This window comes from Mobula hypostoma, chromosome 19 (genome assembly GCF_963921235.1).
Source record: "Mobula hypostoma chromosome 19, sMobHyp1.1, whole genome shotgun sequence".
NCBI classification, from domain to species: Eukaryota; Metazoa; Chordata; class Chondrichthyes; order Myliobatiformes; family Myliobatidae; genus Mobula; species Mobula hypostoma.
In genome coordinates, this window is record NC_086115.1 from 4,722,767 (window position 1) to 4,741,136 (window position 18,370).

At 42.1% G+C, this 18,370-nt stretch overlaps 1 protein-coding gene across 1 annotated transcript in view; it reads right to left on the bottom strand.

The window, feature by feature from the left end:
* Positions 1–18,370, bottom strand: part of LOC134358777 (VPS10 domain-containing receptor SorCS1-like) — a 1,326,002-nt gene that overhangs the window by 582,439 nt on the left and 725,193 nt on the right. Inside the window, exon 3 of the mRNA XM_063071254.1 lies at positions 18,174–18,273. Coding sequence (XP_062927324.1) covers positions 18,174–18,273 — 100 coding nt within the window. The remainder of the gene's footprint in view (positions 1–18,173; positions 18,274–18,370) is intronic.

Consider the following 18,370-nt stretch of genomic DNA (forward strand, 5'->3'; position numbering starts at 1 on the left):
GGTTTAATTACTTCAGCAACCACGATCTGTGTATTAACAGCCAGGGTTGTGCCAGGGGCAAGGTCTTCCAGCTAGTAATTACTAACCACATAAAGTTTATGTGCATATGCACAGTAATTACGTTTTAATGACCTTGCACACCACCCCACCAATTTAATGGGATTGTGTTGAGAAGCAGATATTATCCACAGCTACTAAGTGATAAGAAGGATCCAGATGGACATAAGCTTCTATAACTTACAACATAAGTAAATAGAACTGTAATAAAAAGAAGGAAAATGAGGCAGTGTTCATGAGTTCATGGACTGTTCAGGAATCTGATGACAGAGGGAAAAAGGTGTTTCTGAATCATTGAATGTGGGTCTTCAGGCTTCTGTATCTCCTCCCTTATGGAGGTAATGAGAAGAGGGCGTATGTCAGATGGTGAGGGTCCTTAGTAAAGAATTCTTGTCAAGCTCATTACCTCTCCTCATATTCAATGGACATTGGACAAATAAGCAAAAACTTATATCTGTGGTCCATTTCATTGGAGTATTGTAATGATGACAGACTGCTTTCAATCAGCAAATCATACAAATATGTAACAATACATATTAATGAAGTCTCTGCTTTTAGAAAACATGTAATGGTGAACATTGTTGGCCAGTTCACCAAGATTCTCCTGGGCCTTCTGCCAATTCCTCCTCTGTTTATACAGCAGACAATTTGCCATCAGAAAATTTAGCATTCTCCCAAGATTGGTCTGGTGCATCAGCAGAAATGGTGTTCAAGTCCTGGTGTGACAATGATGTGACTCTGGTCATAGAGAACTTGACAATTGCAATAAAAGAATTGCTTCATCCAGCTCTGTCAAGGTTCATCCCACCTGACCATCACAGGGGTCTCATCCAGCTCCATCAAAGTCCAATCCACTCCACCATCAAGGGTGTCTTCAAAAGGCAGTGCCTCAAGAAAGATGCATCCATCATTAATGACCCTCACCATTGGGAACATACACTCTTCTCATCAATACCAATAGGAAGGAGGTACGGGGGCCTGAGGACACACACTCAGTGGTTTAAGAGCAGTTACTTTCCCTGCATCATCAAAGTTTTGAACAGCTCACGAATGCACGAACACGGCCTTGCTATTCTTCATGTGCACCATACATCTATCTAGTTATTTGTTTACTTATTATTGCAAATTACTGTAATTTTTTACATTTTGCAGTGTAGTGCTACCACAGAACCCCACATTTCATAATATATGTACATCACTGATAATAAACCTGATTCTTATTCTGATTCTGAAATTATCTATCAAATGTCAAATTTGAGAGGAGAAAATCAGTATGGCCATTACCTCATCTGCAGCAATGTTCTTGCATGAGGGAACTGAATCCAAAATCTACCTACTAATTGCAATCAGTTATTTACTGCATGGTTCTTGCATATTGAAAGTTTGGTTTCAGATCCTCTGTGAGTGTAACCTGATAACTCACAGCAATACCTGAACATGCACAGTGAATCTCAATGTTCCTACCACAGTCTGTCTCCCATGGCTGTCTCTTGCCTGTCAGTGGTTGGTGGAGGCACAGCTTTCTCCAATCTGCCACTGGAAGTGAAGGACCACAGCAGCCTCATGAGTGCGATCTAGGATCTGAAGGTTGAAGGCCAGTCTTCACACTACCGGCCAGTCTTTATAACTATAAATAGGTTTTGTATGTAATCTCACAATCAAAGAAATTGTGACTCAAGACTACATGATGCACCAAATATAGCGCAAGGTACAAAACTGGCCTCACATTGAGTGATCTCTGGTCTTCCTATTCTATTTTGCTAGAACACAATGCCTGAGCAGTCTGTAATACAACTGCATGAACATTGAATTCAGGTAACCTATTTCCTCCTTTGTCCCTTTCTCTCTCCTTCTGATCTACGCAGATCCACTCATCCATAGATCATTATTTCCTAACTCCTAATGCCCATTCCAGTCCCCTATCATCTGATTTCTTTCCCCTTTTCTAATGATCCTATCTAACCATCACCCCCACACTTTTTCCATTGTGTTTCCTACCCCCAATCTACCCAACTCTCTCACTTGATTCCACTTTTCAGCTTCCTTCCTGATCCTATCAGATTCCACAATCAGCTGCCCTTTGTTGCCTCCACCAGTCACCTCCCACCACTGGCACTACCTCCATCCTTCTTACCCCCACCTTACTCTACCTGCTAATGAACTCTTCTTCACCTGGATCCACCTATTGCTTGCCAGCTCTTGCCCCAGGCTTCCTCCTCACTTATTTATACCGGCTGAATGGTTGGGGGGTGGGAATCAAATTAAAGAGGCTAGGCGTGAGGAGGTTAGTTCAGAACAGAGGGATGGGAACCAGTGCAGAGAGACAGAGGGGTGTAAAGTGAGGGTAGAAGCAAAAAGTACAAAGGAGAAAAGTAAAAGTGGCAGGCGGACAAATCCAGGGCAAGCATTAAAAAGGGCCACTTTTCAGCATAATTGTATAAGGGCTAAGAGAGTTGTAAAAGAGCGCCTGAAGGCTTTATGTGTCAATGCAAGGAGCATTCGTAATAAGGTGGATGAATTGAAAGTGCAGATTGTTATTAATGATTATGATACAGTTGGGATCACAGAGACATGGCTCCAGGGTGACCAGGGATGGGAGCTCAATGTTCAGGGATATTCAATATTCAGGAGGGATAGACATGAAGGAAGGGGAGGTGGGGTGGCGTTGCTGGTTAAAGAAGGGATTAACGCAATAGAAAGGAAGGACATAAGCCGGGAAGATGTGGAATCGATATGGGTAGAGCTGTGTAACACTAAGGGGCAGAAGACGCTGGTGGGAGTTGTGTACAGGCCACCTAACAGTAGTAGTGAGGTCGGAGATGGTATTAAACAGGAAATTAGAAATGTGTGCAATAAAGGAACAGCAGTTATAATGGGGGATTTCAATCTACATGTAGACTGGGTGAACCAAATTGGTAAAGGTGCTGAGGAAGAGGATTTCTTGGAATGTATGCGGGATGGTTTTTTGAACCAACATGTCGAGGAACCAACCAGAGAGCAGGCTATTCTGGACTGGGTTTTGAGCAATGAGGAAGGGTTAATTAGCAATCTTGTCGTGAGAGGCTCCTTGGGTAAGAGTGACCATAATATGGTGGAATTCTTCATTAATATGGAGAGTGACATAGTTAATTCAGAAACAAAGGTTCTGAACTTAAAGAGGGGTAACTTTGAAGGTATGAGACGTGAACTAGCTAAGATTGACTGGCAAATGACACTTAAAGGATTGACGGTGGATATGCAATGGCAAGCATTTAAAGGTTGCATGGATGAACTACAACAATTGTTCATCCCAGTTTGGCAAAAGAATAAATCAAGGAAGGTAGTGCACCCGTGGCTGACAAGAGAAATTAGGGATAGTATCAATTCCAAAGAAGAAGCATACAAATTAGCCAGAGAAAGTGGCTCACCTGAGGACTGGGAGAAATTCAGAGTTCAGCAGAGGAGGACAAAGGGCTTAATTAGGAAGGGGAAAAAAGATTATGAGAGAAAACTGGCAGGGAACATAAAAACGGACTGTAAAAGCTTTTATAGATATGTAAAAAGGAAAAGACTGGTAAAGACAAATGTAGGTCCCCTGCAGACAGAAACAGGTGAATTGATTATGGGGAGCAAGGACATGGCAGACCAATTGAATAATTACTTTGGTTCTGTCTTCACTAAGGAGGACATAAATAATCTTCCAGAAATAGTAAGGGACAGAGGGTCCAGTGAGGTGGAGGAACTGAGCGAAATACATGTTAGTAGGGAAGTGGTGTTAGGTAAATTGAAGGGATTGAAGGCAGATAAATCCCCAGGGCCAGATGGTCTGCATCCTAGAGTGCTTAAGGAAGTAGCCCAAGAAATAGTGGATGCATTAGTGATAATTTTTCAAAACTCGTTAGATTCTGGACTAGTTCCTGAGGATTGGAGGGTGGCTAATGTAACCCCACTTTTTAAAAAAGGAGGGAGAGAGAAACCGGGGAATTATAGACCGGTTAGCCTAACGTCGGTGGTGGGGAAACTGCTGGAGTCAGTTATCAAGGATGTGATAACAGCACATTTGGAAAGCGGTGAAATGATCGGACAAAGTCAGCATAGATTTGTGAAAGGAAAGTCATGTCTGACGAATCTCATAGAATTTTTTGAGGATGTAACTAGTAGAGTGGATAGGGGAGAACCAGTGGGTGTGGTATATTTGGATTTTCAAAAGGCTTTTGACAAGGTCCCACACAGGAGATTAGTGTGCAAACTTAAAGCACACGGTATTGGGGGTAAGGTATTGGTGTGGGTGGAGAATTGGTTAGTAGACAGGAAGCAAAGAGTGGGAATAAACGGGAACTTTTCAGAATGGCAGGCGGTGACTTGTGGGGTACCGCAAGGCTCAGTGCTGGGACCCCAGTTGTTTACAATATATATTAATGACTTGGATGAGGGAATTAAATTCAGCATCTCCAAGTTTGCGGATGACACGAAGCTGGGTGGCAGTGTTAGCTGTGAGGAGGATGCTAAGAGGATGCAGGGTGACTTGGATAGGTTGGGTGAGTGGGCAAATTCATGGCAGATGCAATTTAATGTGGATAAATGTGAAGTTATCCACTTTGGTGGCAAAAATAGGAAAACAGATTATTATCTGAATGGTGGCCGATTAGGAAAAGGGGAGGTGCAACGAGACCTGGATGTCATTATACACCAGTCATTGAAAGTGGGCATGCAGGTACAGCAAGCGGTGAAAAAGGCGAATGGTATGCTGGCATTTATAGCGAGAGGATTCGAGTACAGGAGCAGGGAGGTACTACTGCAGTTGTACAAGGCCTTGGTGAGACCACACCTGGAGTATTGTGTGCAGTTTTGGTCCCCTAATCTGAGGAAAGACATCTTTGCCATAGAGGGAGTACAAAGAAGGTTCACCAGATTGATTACTGGGATGGCAGGACTTTCATATGAAGAAAGACTGGATGAACTGGGCTTGTACTTGTTGGAATTTAGAAGATTGAGGGGGGATCTGATTGAAACGTATAAGATCCTAAAGGGATTGGACAGGCTAGATGCAGGAAGATTGTTCCCGATGTTGGGGAAGTCCAGAACGAGTGGCCACAATTTGAGGATAGAGGGGAAGCCTTTTAGGACCGAGATTAGGAAAAACTTCTTCACACAGAGAGTGGTGAATCTGTGGAATTCTCTGCCACAGGAAACTGTTGAGGCCAGTTCATTGGCTATATTTAAGAGGGAGTTAGATATGGCCTTTGTGGCTACGGGGGTCAGGGGGTATGGAGGGAAGGCTGGGGCGGGGTTCTGAGTTGGATGATCAGCCATGATCATAATAAATGGCGGTGCAGGCTCGAAGGGCCGAATGGCCTACTCCTGCACCTATTTTCTATGTTTCTATGTTTCTATGTCTCTCCTTTAGTCTTTCAGTCCAGACTATGGGTCTCGGTCCAAAACATCGACTGTCCAGTTCCATTCCACAGGTGCTGCTGTGGACATCCAACAGCTTGTTTCTTGTTCCAATACTGCATTATTTAATGGATCCTTTAAAGTGTGAAAGGTCTTCTAGGACAACATTTCAAAGCAATGCTACACTATAACTCCAAATGTTTCGGTGCAGTCCCAGTTCAGTCCTTCAAATAATCTGTCACAATCAAGTGTAAAACAGCTATAGGGGTTTAACAGATTTGCTGGAGAGACAAGAGTGCACAGAACAATTGCATGGACCTCCGATGGGCATTATATTAATGGTATCAGTCCGCGAGGCCATGAGATGCAGTGAATAGCAAGAGTTCTCATAGAGCTGGGATAATTGACAGAGCCGAGATGTTACACAGGAATGCATGATGTTACTGCTTTCTGGTTAACCAATTGAGGATCAGGGATGTAGGATCACTGACTTGTTTCAGAGTTTTAGATCCTCCTTGGGGAAGTGTCTCCCAAGTGCGAGAATTGAACGGAAGACTTGGTGAAAAATTCACTCTCTCTCCTAAACATATCTCTTCATTTAAACCTCAGCCAGAAACATAAACGCAAAACTGAACTTACAACATTACTCTCACTGAAGACACAATTTGTCAGCACACACAATTACCAAGAGACACACATCAAAGTTGCTGGTGAACGCAGCAGGCCAGGCAGCACCTATAGGAAGAGATACAGTCGACGTTTCGGGCCGAGACCTTCGTCAGGACATCTCTTGTACCTCTTCCCATAGATGCTGCCTGGCCTGCTGCGTTCACCAGCAACTTTGATGTGTGTTGCTTGAATTTCCAGCATCTGCAGAATTCCTCGTGTTTGCAATTACCAAGAGGATGGAGTACAAGAGTAGGGAAGTATCTTGACTACCATACACTTTTTTTCCTATTTAAGGTGAAACATACTTGCATCGATGTCATGGAAGTCCGAAATAAAACCAAAAAATGCTGGAAGCATCTATGGTGAGAGAAACAGAACCAATGGTTTCCTTCATCAAAACTGGGGAAGAGGGAGAGTGAGCAAGTTTCAAGTTGCAGAGAAGATGGGCAGGTGGATGAATATGACAAAGTCAATGGTATGAGCGGGGCTGTGCTAGGGAGAACTACACTGGTCCACTGGTCATAATGGGATGACGATAGTAGTGAGAGAGAAATGTGGTACTGTTTCTGATCATTTCCCAGGACTCCAGCTAGAGAGAGACTGATGATGTATGGAGGGTAGGACTGTAATACTGTTGGAATGGGGGGTAAACTTGTTATTTTTCTTGTACTTTGTTTCCTTGTTTGTATTTTTATATAATTACCTATGTACGCTTAATTGTTTAGTGAATTTTCCAGCAATTGTAGGAGAGTTACTTTTGTATTTTTCTAGACTCTTCTTAACGTTACTGCAGCATGTGTCATGCTACTTAAATCTCACTATTTTATAGGTTCATTGTTATTACTGGAATGTTGTTATCTTTTTAGTCGGAGATGGTTTTTGATAGCAGGCAACCACTACCTCTTTGTTCTTTGTGTGTGTAACACTTCATAAAACAGGACATAACCACCAAGTCCCGTGACTCATTTTTGACTTTTGAACCTCTAGGTGGCAAAATTAGCAGGATCCAACAATACCAAAAGGGAGTTTTAAAAAGTCAACTACCTCAATGTTTCTGGAAAAACATTTATTTGTTCATTAGGTGGATCCCTTTGTAATTTCACCTGTCACAGATGTAAACTAGGTTCATAGGCTCCATTGAATTTCTGCAGTGACACTTGCTGTTAGAGAATGCTTTGTATTACTCCTTCTATCCATTCGAACAGAATGGCTACATAGGATCTGACAGGAATTTGCCTTGTTTAGCTTAGGAATTTATGACTTTGACTTGGATTTGAGAATTAAATTATATTCTTCCAACCTTAAAATAGACATTAAAGCTGCTTACAATCCCAGGAAAAAGTCATGTGAATTTTCACGCATCCCCCTCAATAGCGAGTACCACATTCCCATTTCATGGTGCGACTAATAAACCAGATGACAACTTAACTTCATATGAGATATGTTCTACTAAATGATTACTAGTATCTGTAGCAAAGTTGAGGGGCATTTCCAATAATAGAACTAAGGGACTATGAGACAGAAGACAGCTAAAAAGAAAGAACTTGGTCTTATTCAGTTTCTTTCATGATCTCAGGGGGATGACCTAAAGAACAATACAGCCAGTGAAATATATTCAGAATGTTGAAATACGAGGATAATTATGAGCCAATTTGTGTACAAGAATATCCAACAAATAGTGATGAAATAATACTCAAATTATTATTTTTAGTAATGGTGATGGGGTTTTTTTTGTTAAAGATCAAGTTCAGTTTATGGTCATTCAGTCCATCAGGTCTGCTCCCCTACTCCATTATGGCTGATTTATTAGCCATCTCAGCCTCATTCTCCTGCCTTCAGCCCATAACCTATGACATCCTTACTAATCAAGAACTATCAACCTCTGCTTGAAATATACCCAATGATTTGGCCTACACAGATGCCCATGGCAATGAATTCCACAGATTCACTACCCTCTAGCTAAAGGAACTCCTTTTCATCTCTTTTCTAAATGGATGTCCCTTTGTACCCTCTGGTCTTAGATGAACCTACTATGATAATCATCCTCTTCATATCCACTCCATTTAGGCCTTTCAATATTTTAATAAGGTTCCACTGAGTTCCCCGCCCCCCCCCTCACTATATAGATCTAAACTCCAGTGAGTACAGGCCCGGAATCTCCTCATACATTAACCCTTTCATTCCCGGAATCATTCTCGTGAACCTCCTGTGGACCCTCTTCAATACCAGCACATCTTTTCTTAGATAGGGGACCCAAAGCTGCTCAAAATGCTTCAAGTGTGGACTGACTGATGTTTTAGAAAATCTCAGCATTACACCTTTGGTTTTATATTCTAGTCCTCTCAAAATGAATTCTGACATTGCACTGCCTTCTTCACCAGTGACTCAATCCGCAAATTAACCTTTAGAGAATCCTGCAAGAGGATCTCTCATTTTTTAATTTTCTCCCCATTAAAAAAATAGTCTGTGCATGATGGTAAGAGGTCAAGGAGATTGTTTCATGAATGGGAGGGAACTGTCAATGCTAAAGGCCCTGACATCTCTGATGGATGGAAGAAAGAGAGACCCCAAAGTTCCTCTCAGTCCTTGCAATCCTTTGATGATTGTTTACTCAATCAGACATCACTGCCATTTATCATGCAACCATAACTGGCCTGAAATGAGTGAATTTTAAAAAGTCAGCTACCTCAATGGATGTGCAGTCTCAGGCAGGCAGATCAGGTAAGGATGGTGGAATTACTTTCCTGAAGGACATTAGTGACTTAGTTATGTTATCACGACTATCCAATAGTTACACGATCAGCATGATAGTTAAATGAACAGCTTCCCTGCTGTGTGGTGAGATTCAAATTCAAATCTCTAAATCAATTCTCTGCCACTATGAAAGGTAATCTACTAAATTAGCCTGCACATTACTCTACATATAAATAGAGGGCCATGGGATCTTTGGCTGCCACTTGAGGAAGTTTACAAGACCACAGTTAACACCTCATTTAAACCATAAGTCCTCCAAATGTGCAAGACTTAAATGCCAGCCGAAGTAATTCTTGCACTCAAACTTCTAGAGAGGACAGCAATAGAGCAAGAGAAGAACATTTAACTGAGTACAATGAGCAAAGAAGATGCGCAATGAATCCCACTTAAATGGAAAATTCATGGATAAGGAAGTAATGGAGCAATAGGTGTCTCAGGTGGAAGTATAAAAGGATAAGCAAAGGATCACCAAATGGTGATACAATCGAACAACAGGACTGAATTTGCAATTCATGGGCTACCCTCCTCCCACTCTCCACATCGCCATATCCCAATGGGCACACTAACATTCTCCAGCCACAAAGCATCCACCACAGCAGGACAGTGACTTTTCACCAGCCTCAGTGGTCAACCAGCATTGCCTGGGCTGCAAGCAACAAGAGCTAAGACCCTGCCCTCAGACCACTCCGATGGCCTGCAAAGATCCTGTGTCATTTGGTATCTTTCAAAAAGAATCAGGTAAAAATAATTAAATCTGAAAACTATTTAGAACATAGAGAAGTGCGACAAGTACAGGCCCTTTGGCCCATGATGTTATGCCGACCCACTCTAAGATCATGCTAGCCCTTCCCTCCCAGATAGCCCTCCCTTTTCTCTTTCATCCATGTGCCTATCTAAGAGTCTCTCAAATGTACCTAATGTACCTGCCTCTACCACCAGCCCTGGCAGCGCATTACATGCACCCACCACTATCTGTGTAAAAAACAACCTCTGATATCCTCCCGATACTTTCCTCAAATCACCTTAAAATTATGCCCTCTCACTTTTGCCATTTCCTCCTTGGGAGAAGGTCGCTGGCTGTCCACTTTAACTATGCCCCTTAATATATTATACATATAAAAATTATAAATGTGGAATGCATTTAAAATGCCTTAAGCTGTTCTTAATTAGTGTAATTAAAAACTTAAATATACAAATTGAACAAAAAATTACCTAAATTTATGCCTGACATAAAGACACAGTAGATCTGGCCTCTTGGCACAGCTACAATGCCCTGATCTCTTATTAAAGAGTTCAGGGACAGAGTTGCTCATTCTCTGAGTTCTCATGTGTCACCGACTTCTACACTGCAGAGATGCTGCAGATCTCCATGGTTCCATCAGTCAGTTATCAGCATTAGGAATCACAGAACTTTGTATCACAGAGGGAAGCTCTTCAGCCCATTGTGCCCAAGTAGATCTTGGAGTAGGTTGTTCAGTGTTGTCCCATTGCCTACCTACCATAAGACTTTGCAAAAAATCCAATTCATCTTCATGCCCAATTACATTTGAGAAGTTCCACCGAATATTTTCATCCCCTCCACTATCAGACTGATGAATGGCCAGTGAATGCAACTTAAATTATTGATTTTCTCTGCAGTATTTATTTATTTTGTAACCTATAATAATTTTATCTCTTTACATTGCATTCTAGTAGCAGAACAACACATATTATGTTGTATCATAATAAATCTAATCCTGATTCTGAATTTAGTTCCAGTACCATGAGTTTCAAATTCTTCCTGTATGGAGAAGACCTTTGTACTTCCGATCAACTCCTTATGCTTTGTGTACTGACCCCAAAGAAACAGTTTTTCCATATTTCTCTACCAAGCTCCCTAAAGTTTCTGCGTAAGCATCTCAAATTGGCTTCCCTACATTGCAAAGTTACTCCAGTTTTACAACACAACTTGCATTTTTATGGCACCATTACTGAAGGAAAATGTTCCAGAAAAATTGACAAACTAATGTACGTACAATATCCTTACAACACAGCAGAGGACCATTTTGAGCAGCTGAGTGTACGTCAGCTCATGAAGCAATCCCATCCCCCTGTAGCCTGCTGTGTCCGCACATCAATTAACTCCTCCCAGGATTCCATCCTTCATTGATCCACTAAGGGCACTCTGCAGTGACCAATTAACATGTCAACCTGTAGATTTTTTGGAAACCAGAGAATCCAAGCTGTAACAGGGAGAAGGTGCAAACTCCACAGAGACAGCACCAGAGGTCAGCATTGATCCAGAGTTACTGGAGCTGGAAGTCAGCACCTCAGTCATCTGTGCTATTGTGTATGACACTGAGCTATAGAAGGAAGAATTGCGATGTTGTCTTGGTCAAAGAATAAAACCCAGTAACCAATGAGCATGAAAATTAATGTGATCACCAAGAGAACCAGTGGTCTGATAAAGAAGGAAATTTCCCTGCACCTCTTTGACCTCTGGAGATGGGTTATCTCCAGAAGTGGTAGATTCAGATCCAATAGTAATTGCCAAGATGGGGTTTGATGAACACTTGAAGGAGATAAAAGGGAACGAGTTGTGAAATGGATGGCTCTACAGAAAATCAACACAAGCTCAGTCAATTGAAACGCCTGTGGAATATTTCTTTGTGATTTTGTGATAGTTTAAAGAATAAATTTTATTCCAGACCATTTCAGTATCTATGCATATTTTGCTCTGATATTCATTACTACAACACACATTATGCAGCTGAGTTGCAATAAGTTCAGAGTGTGGTTTCAAAAAAAGCCATTAATGGAATGCTTGCTATGAATCACGTACGTGCTTAAAATATTATAAAGGCATTACAACCCACTGTAGTACCAAAGCGAAGAGAAGGATTATAGCAGTGATGATTTTATGGTTCTTTTCAGATATCAAGGAGACAAGTCACTCTTCTGAGAGCACATAAGTTCCTCCCTGAAGTATTCATTTCTTAATCGCATTGGATTGGAAGATTGGAATAAAGTGTTAGTTTCCACACAAAACCAGATCCACAGCAATTCAATGCCTTTACCTATCACCCCACAGATCTCCTTGTTTATCTTGTAAGGTTGAGTATTGTTGTCTGGGTAGGAAAGCAATAGTAATGTTTCATTTGGCTGTGAGGATTCTTGTACCAGTTACAATAATAACTGGCTGGATAAAAGGAAAAGAAAGACATACAGAGAGCAGGAATCACATCTACTGAGTAACACAACCATTGAAGAGGGCTAGGCAGGGATGATGGAAAAGGTTATTGTGCATAATCTCTATGGCCTTGTGACTTTAATACAAATGCCACTCAGTCCAGGTAGTTTCATTGTGTATACTTTGCTCTGTTTATTATTTTATTAAGCATTGTGCAACTTCAGGGTGATGTTTTACAGAGGCTATATTTAATTAGTGATACTGGTGGAGTAGGCCTTTCCAACCCTTCGAGTCATGTCACTATCGCAACCCCACAACCCCGATTTTACCCTTACCTAATCACGGGACAAACTACAATGATCAATTAACCTACCCTGTATGTCTTTGGACTGTGGAAGGAAATCAGAGCACCCAAGAAAAACATATGCATTCCACGGGGAGAATGTAGGGAGCCTCCTTACAGGACAGTGCCAGAATTGATCTCCGAACTCCATAATGCCTTGAGCTATAGCAGCATCGCACTAACCACTATGCTACTACACTTACATTGCCTTAAATGTATTCTTTATAAATGCAGTGTACTAGATTTTAGGACTTTATTCCCTGGAGTGTAGGAGAATGGGGGAAATTTGATAGAGGTATACATAAGGTAAGGACGCTTTTTCCACTGAGGTTATGTGAGGCTAGAGCTAAAGGTCATAGGTTAAGGGTGAAAGGTGAAATATTTAACCTTTTTCCCTAAGAGGGTCGTGCGAGTGTGGAACAAGTTGCCAGCCAAAGTAATGAATGTGGGTTCAATATCAACATTTAAGAGAATTCTGAATAAGTACATGGTTGGGAGGGATATGGAGGTTATGGTCCAGGCATGGGTCAATGCGACAAGGCAGAATAATAGCTTGTCATGGACTAAGTGGGCAGAATGGCCTGTTTCTGCACTCTATGTACCGTATATGATTCAATTAGCAGCATGGGGGGGGCTTCTGGTTAATGAGACCCATTTCCCATCACATCTATTAATATTGTTGGTAAAACGCATGAATATTACAGGTGCATGGTTGAACTCGCTCTCTTGTTTGGAGGGCAGAGCAAAGTCAAGATGGCGCTAAACAGCAACTCCTTTGCTTGCATCTTCGGAATTGCCTCTATTTCTATCTTTGATATCTTCTTTTTTTCCTTTTCAAGGTTCTTTTGAAGACCCTGACCTGGAGTTGCACTCTGACTTCAGTTCTTTTCGGGAATAGGACCCGCTGTCAGGGCCTCATGACCAATCGCGTTTTGATACCGCAAGGACTCGACCTGGAAGACTAACACAGCTTCCGGGTGCCAGATATTCAGCTGTGCCCTCCGGACGCAGAACTCGGAAAAAGCAACGCAACAGACTTTTAACATCATGACTCAGCGAGTTGTTTGTTATGTCTCCCCTCTCGCTGTGAAACGGAGACATCTCTTTTTTTCCCTTATTATGGAGAGAGAGAGAGAGCCTGTCGTATGTCAAATTACTGAGTGAACAAGTAGCCTCTGGGGTACTGCCAGTCTGTGTCTTTATTGATGCTTTGCTGCACGTTTGAGTGCTCGGTGGGAGGCGCTGATGCTTTTATTGCTGGTGAAGTGGGGGAGGGGGTGTTGCCTTGCTGCTGCTTGTGCATGAGAGGGGGAGCTGGGGGGGCTTTGGGGTTCTAACATTTAACTGTCATTCATTCTTTGGGGCACTTCTGTATTGTCGTGGATGTTTGTGAAGGAAAAGAATTTCAGGATGTATATTGTATACATTTCTCTGACATTAAATGCATCTAGTGAACCTATTGTCGGGCACAGTATTGCTGAGTACTTGCGTGGCTCAAATGTTACTTGTGACGTACTAGCCCATGCCTGAATGTTGCCTAATCTTGCTGAGGAGTTGGGGATGAAATTGAACAGTGTGCAATCATCATTGAACACCTCCACTTCTGGGATAAAGCAGCAGAATCCAGTTGCAATGTATAAAAATTAATATAATTCATCAGATTTGAAGCACTATATGAGGCTGAGAAAGTACCGTCCAATTCCTAGAGCCAACTCGAGCAGGCTCAGTGCCTAATATCTCATCCAGGAGATAGGAACGTCAGCAAAGCATCCACTCTGCAACTCATTCTCAACTATTATTGCTTATTTATTATTATTACTTTTTTTCTTTGTTTTGTATTCGCAGTTTATCTTTTGCACATTGGCTGTTTGTACTTGTGTGCATTTTCATTGATTCTATTGTGTTTCTTTGTATCTGAGAAAATTAACCTCAACTTTGTAATTGGTGACATATATGTACTTTGAAAATAAACTTTCTTTGAACTTTAAACTTTGAAAACAACATTCCTTCAAAAAGATAGGATGTTGTGCTCAAATGGCCAGTAAATCCAGAGGTCTCTTTTGCAAATGAGCTCAGCAGTCTACAGAACATGAATTAAATTGCAGACATCTAATCTTCATTCCTGGTATGAACATCAATGGATGACTAGTCTCGCAGTCCACACATATGAAGTGCCAAGGATTTATATCCATGACTAAACTTTATAGCAGCATGAAACTGTAATTCACTCCCAAACAACAAACAGATGAATTACCAAAGGCAAACAGAAGTAATGTTACCAAAGTGCATACACGGAAGGTCGAATTTGAAGGCAGAATACGGGGCTGATGGCAGGGATCTTAGCAGTGTGAAGGAATGGAGGAATGCTGGTGTCTATGTCCATAAATTACTCAAAGTATCCACAAATATTTACTTATTTAAAGATATCGTGCAGAACGGGCCCTTCCGGTCCAGCCAGCAACCCACCTATTTAAACCTAGCCTAATCACAGGACAACTTAACAATGACCAATTAACCTACCAACCAGTATGTCTTTGAATTATGGGAGGAAACTCATGCAATCTTGGAGAAAATGCACAAACTCCTTACAGATGGCACTGGAATTGAACTCCTAGCTCTGACGGCCTGAGCTGTAAAAGTATCATGCCAACCACCATGCTACTGTGATGCCCTACAGTTGATAGGGTTGTTAAGACACATGGTGCATTGGCCTTCATTAGTCAAGGGGCTGAGTTCAAGATTTGCAAGGTGGTATTGCAGCTCAAAGGACACTGCTTAGACCATGCTTGGAATATTGTATTCAGTTCTGGTCACTCATGAAAAGAAGGATGAGGAAGCTTCATAGAGCTTTACAGAGGGTGCAGAGGAGATGTGTCATGATGCTGTGTGGATTAGAGAGTGTTTTTTATGAGAACAGGTTGAGTGAGCTCTTTAGAGTGAAGGAGGATGAGAGGTGACTTAATAGAAATGATAAGAGGCATAGATAAATGTACATCTCGAGACTTTTCCCCAGGAAGGAAATTGCTAATTTAAGGGGGCATAATTTTAAGGTGACTGGTGGAAAGTATAGAGAAGTAAGTTCTATTTTTACACAGACAATGCTGAGTGAGTTGAACGTACTGCCACGTAGATGGTAGAGCCAGATAAATTAGGGACCTTTAAGAAACTCCTAAATAGGCACATGGATGATAAAAAATGGAAGGAAGGGTTAGGTTGGTCTTAGAGATGGTTGAAAGGTCAGCACAACATAGTGGGGTGACGAGCCTGTAATGTTCTCGGTTCTGTGTTCTAGATCAGAAGGTTACAAGTTCAAGTCCTACTCACAAAAGTTAGGCTGATGTCAAAGTGTGGAACAGAGGGAGTATGAACTCTCTGAAGTGACATGTTATAAAAGTATTACATAATAGCTCTCTTGGTTATTACAGGCGACTGTGAATAATTTCATAGCAGTATGTTGAAAAGGCACAGGCAATTCCCCCCAGTGTCCCAGCAAATATTCATCCCTCTGTCATCATCAGTACACCTCTTACCTGGCTGTTACTGCAATACTCGTGACAGTTTTCTCTGCAGATGTTTGCAATTACATTTAGTGTGAATAGAAAATTCACCCATTGACTGTGAGTCTTTGGGATCACTTGACTTCTTGAAAGATCTTATAGAAATGCTATTGTACTATAACATATTAAACTATAAACACAAAATAATCTGCAGATGCTGGGGTCAAAGCAACACTCACAACATGCTGGAGTAACTCAGCAGGTCAGGCAGCATCAGTGGAAAAGATCGGTCGACGTTTCAGACCGGAACCCTTTGTCAGGACTGAAGAGGGAAGGGGCAGAGGCCCTATAAAGAAGGTGGGGAGGGGGTGGGAAGGAGAAGGCTGGTAGGTTCCAGGAGAAAGACCAGTAAGGGGAAAGATAAAGGGGTGGGGGGAAGGGAGGCAGGGTGGTGATAGGCAGGAAAGGTGAAGAAAGAATAGGGGAAAACACAATGGGTCCCACCAGGCACTTATCACTGTAAGTGCAAGTGCTACACCTGTCCCTACACCTCCTCTCTTGCCACCATTCACAGCCCCAAACAGTCCTTCCAGGTGAGGCAACACTTCACTTGTGAGTCTGTTGGGGTCATCTATTGCATCCGGTGCTCCCAGTGCGGCCTCCTCTACATCGGTGAAACCCGACGCAGATTGTGGGACCGCTTCATCGAGCACCTCCACTCCATCTGCCAAAACAGACAGGATCTCCCAGTAGCCACCCACTTCAACTCTGCTTCCCACTCCCATTCAGATGTGTCCATACATGGCCTCCTCTACTGCCATGATGAGGCTAAACTCAGGTTGGAGGAGCAACACCTCATATACCGTCTAGGTAGCCTCCAGCCCCTTGGTATGAACATAGAATTCTCCAACTTCCGGTAATTCCCTCCCCCTCCCATCCCCTATCCTTATGTCACTCTTCCCCCTCCCCCAGCTGCCTACCTCCTCCCTCTTGGTCCCGCCTCCTTCTACTACCCATTGTGTTTTCCCCTATTCTTTCTTCACCTTTCCTGCCTATCACCTCCCTGCCTCCCTTCCCCCACCCCTTTATCTTTCCCCTTACTGGTTTCTCACCTGGAACCTACCAGCCTTCTCCTTTCCACCCTCCCCCCACCTTCTTTATAGGGCCTCTGCACCTTCCCCGTACAGTCCTGACGAAGGGTTCCGGCCCAAAACGTCGACCGATCTTTTCCACTGATGCTGCCCGACCTGCTGAGTTCCTCCAGCGTGTTGTGAGTGTTACATATTAAACTATGATCTGAGTCTAAAAACACAAGAAAATCTGCAGTGCTGGAAATTCAAGCAACATACACAAAATGCTGGTGAAATACAGCAGGCCAGGCAGCATCTAAAGGAAGAGGTATAGTCATTCCACCAGCATTTTGTGTGTGTTGCTATGATCTGAGCCTGTTGTTTCGTATTACTCCAGTCTGGTAGGGATCAGAATAATAAAGCTTTAGTTGTGGAACACTGTTATTCAGTAAGATGCTGCCTCTCCCAGCTTATCACAACACTATCTAATTTTACTCTGCCTTCATCAGTTGTTTACAACAGTACGGTCTCTGATATATAATTAAGCACAAGGTCTAATTTTTTTAATATAATCATATACTTTGATTAACATTAGGCAAAACCATGTTTGACAATTGGTACTACAACAAACTCTTGCATATTCTTCTGCCTAATAATTCAGTCAAGGTTGTGATCCAGTTGTACAGAAAGAGAAGAATTTTGGACTAGCATACTCATATTTCTCATTTATTCCACACCATGGTCACGGGTCCCTTATTCATCAGGGCATACAAAACATCTTTGCAACAAACTGCATTTGATGAAGGTATATATGACTCTTTTAGATCATAGGCCATCCTGTCTTTGACATGCAGCAGTTGAAGATGTTATTAACACCACTGTACAGTATTTCATGAAGATGTACCATGCTCCCTGTGGGCACTTACAGTCTCTGTTTCTAAGAGGTAATAACCTAGCATATGTTTTAGTGAACAGAAATAGATAGAAATGGATCTCCGCAGACAACTTTGCTCAGGAGGTGGGCAACCAGTCAACTTCCTTTGACAGTCACCGTTAATAAGGCAGCCAGTAAAGGGAATACAGAGCAGTGAATCAACCAACAGGGCAAATTAATGGAACTGATTTCAGTTCTCCGCTTGGCAAGGACGTTCCCTGTTTGTACTTATGCATATATTGATTTAAGGTGAGACACCCATCCTCACTTCTCTTGCACAGCATAGTGACAGATTGTTTTTTTTTACCTTCCTCTTGTTGGTAGGACAGACATAGAGGTAGCTCAGCACAGTTTTGAGGCCCACTTTCTCATTCAGCTTCTCATATGTTGTTCCATAGTCGGTAGACCTGTAATTAAAATGTAATAAATAATGAAATGTTTTTTTAACAATCATGGCTCCATTGGCCCCAATCTGGGCAAAGCCATTAATTATGCACAATGTAT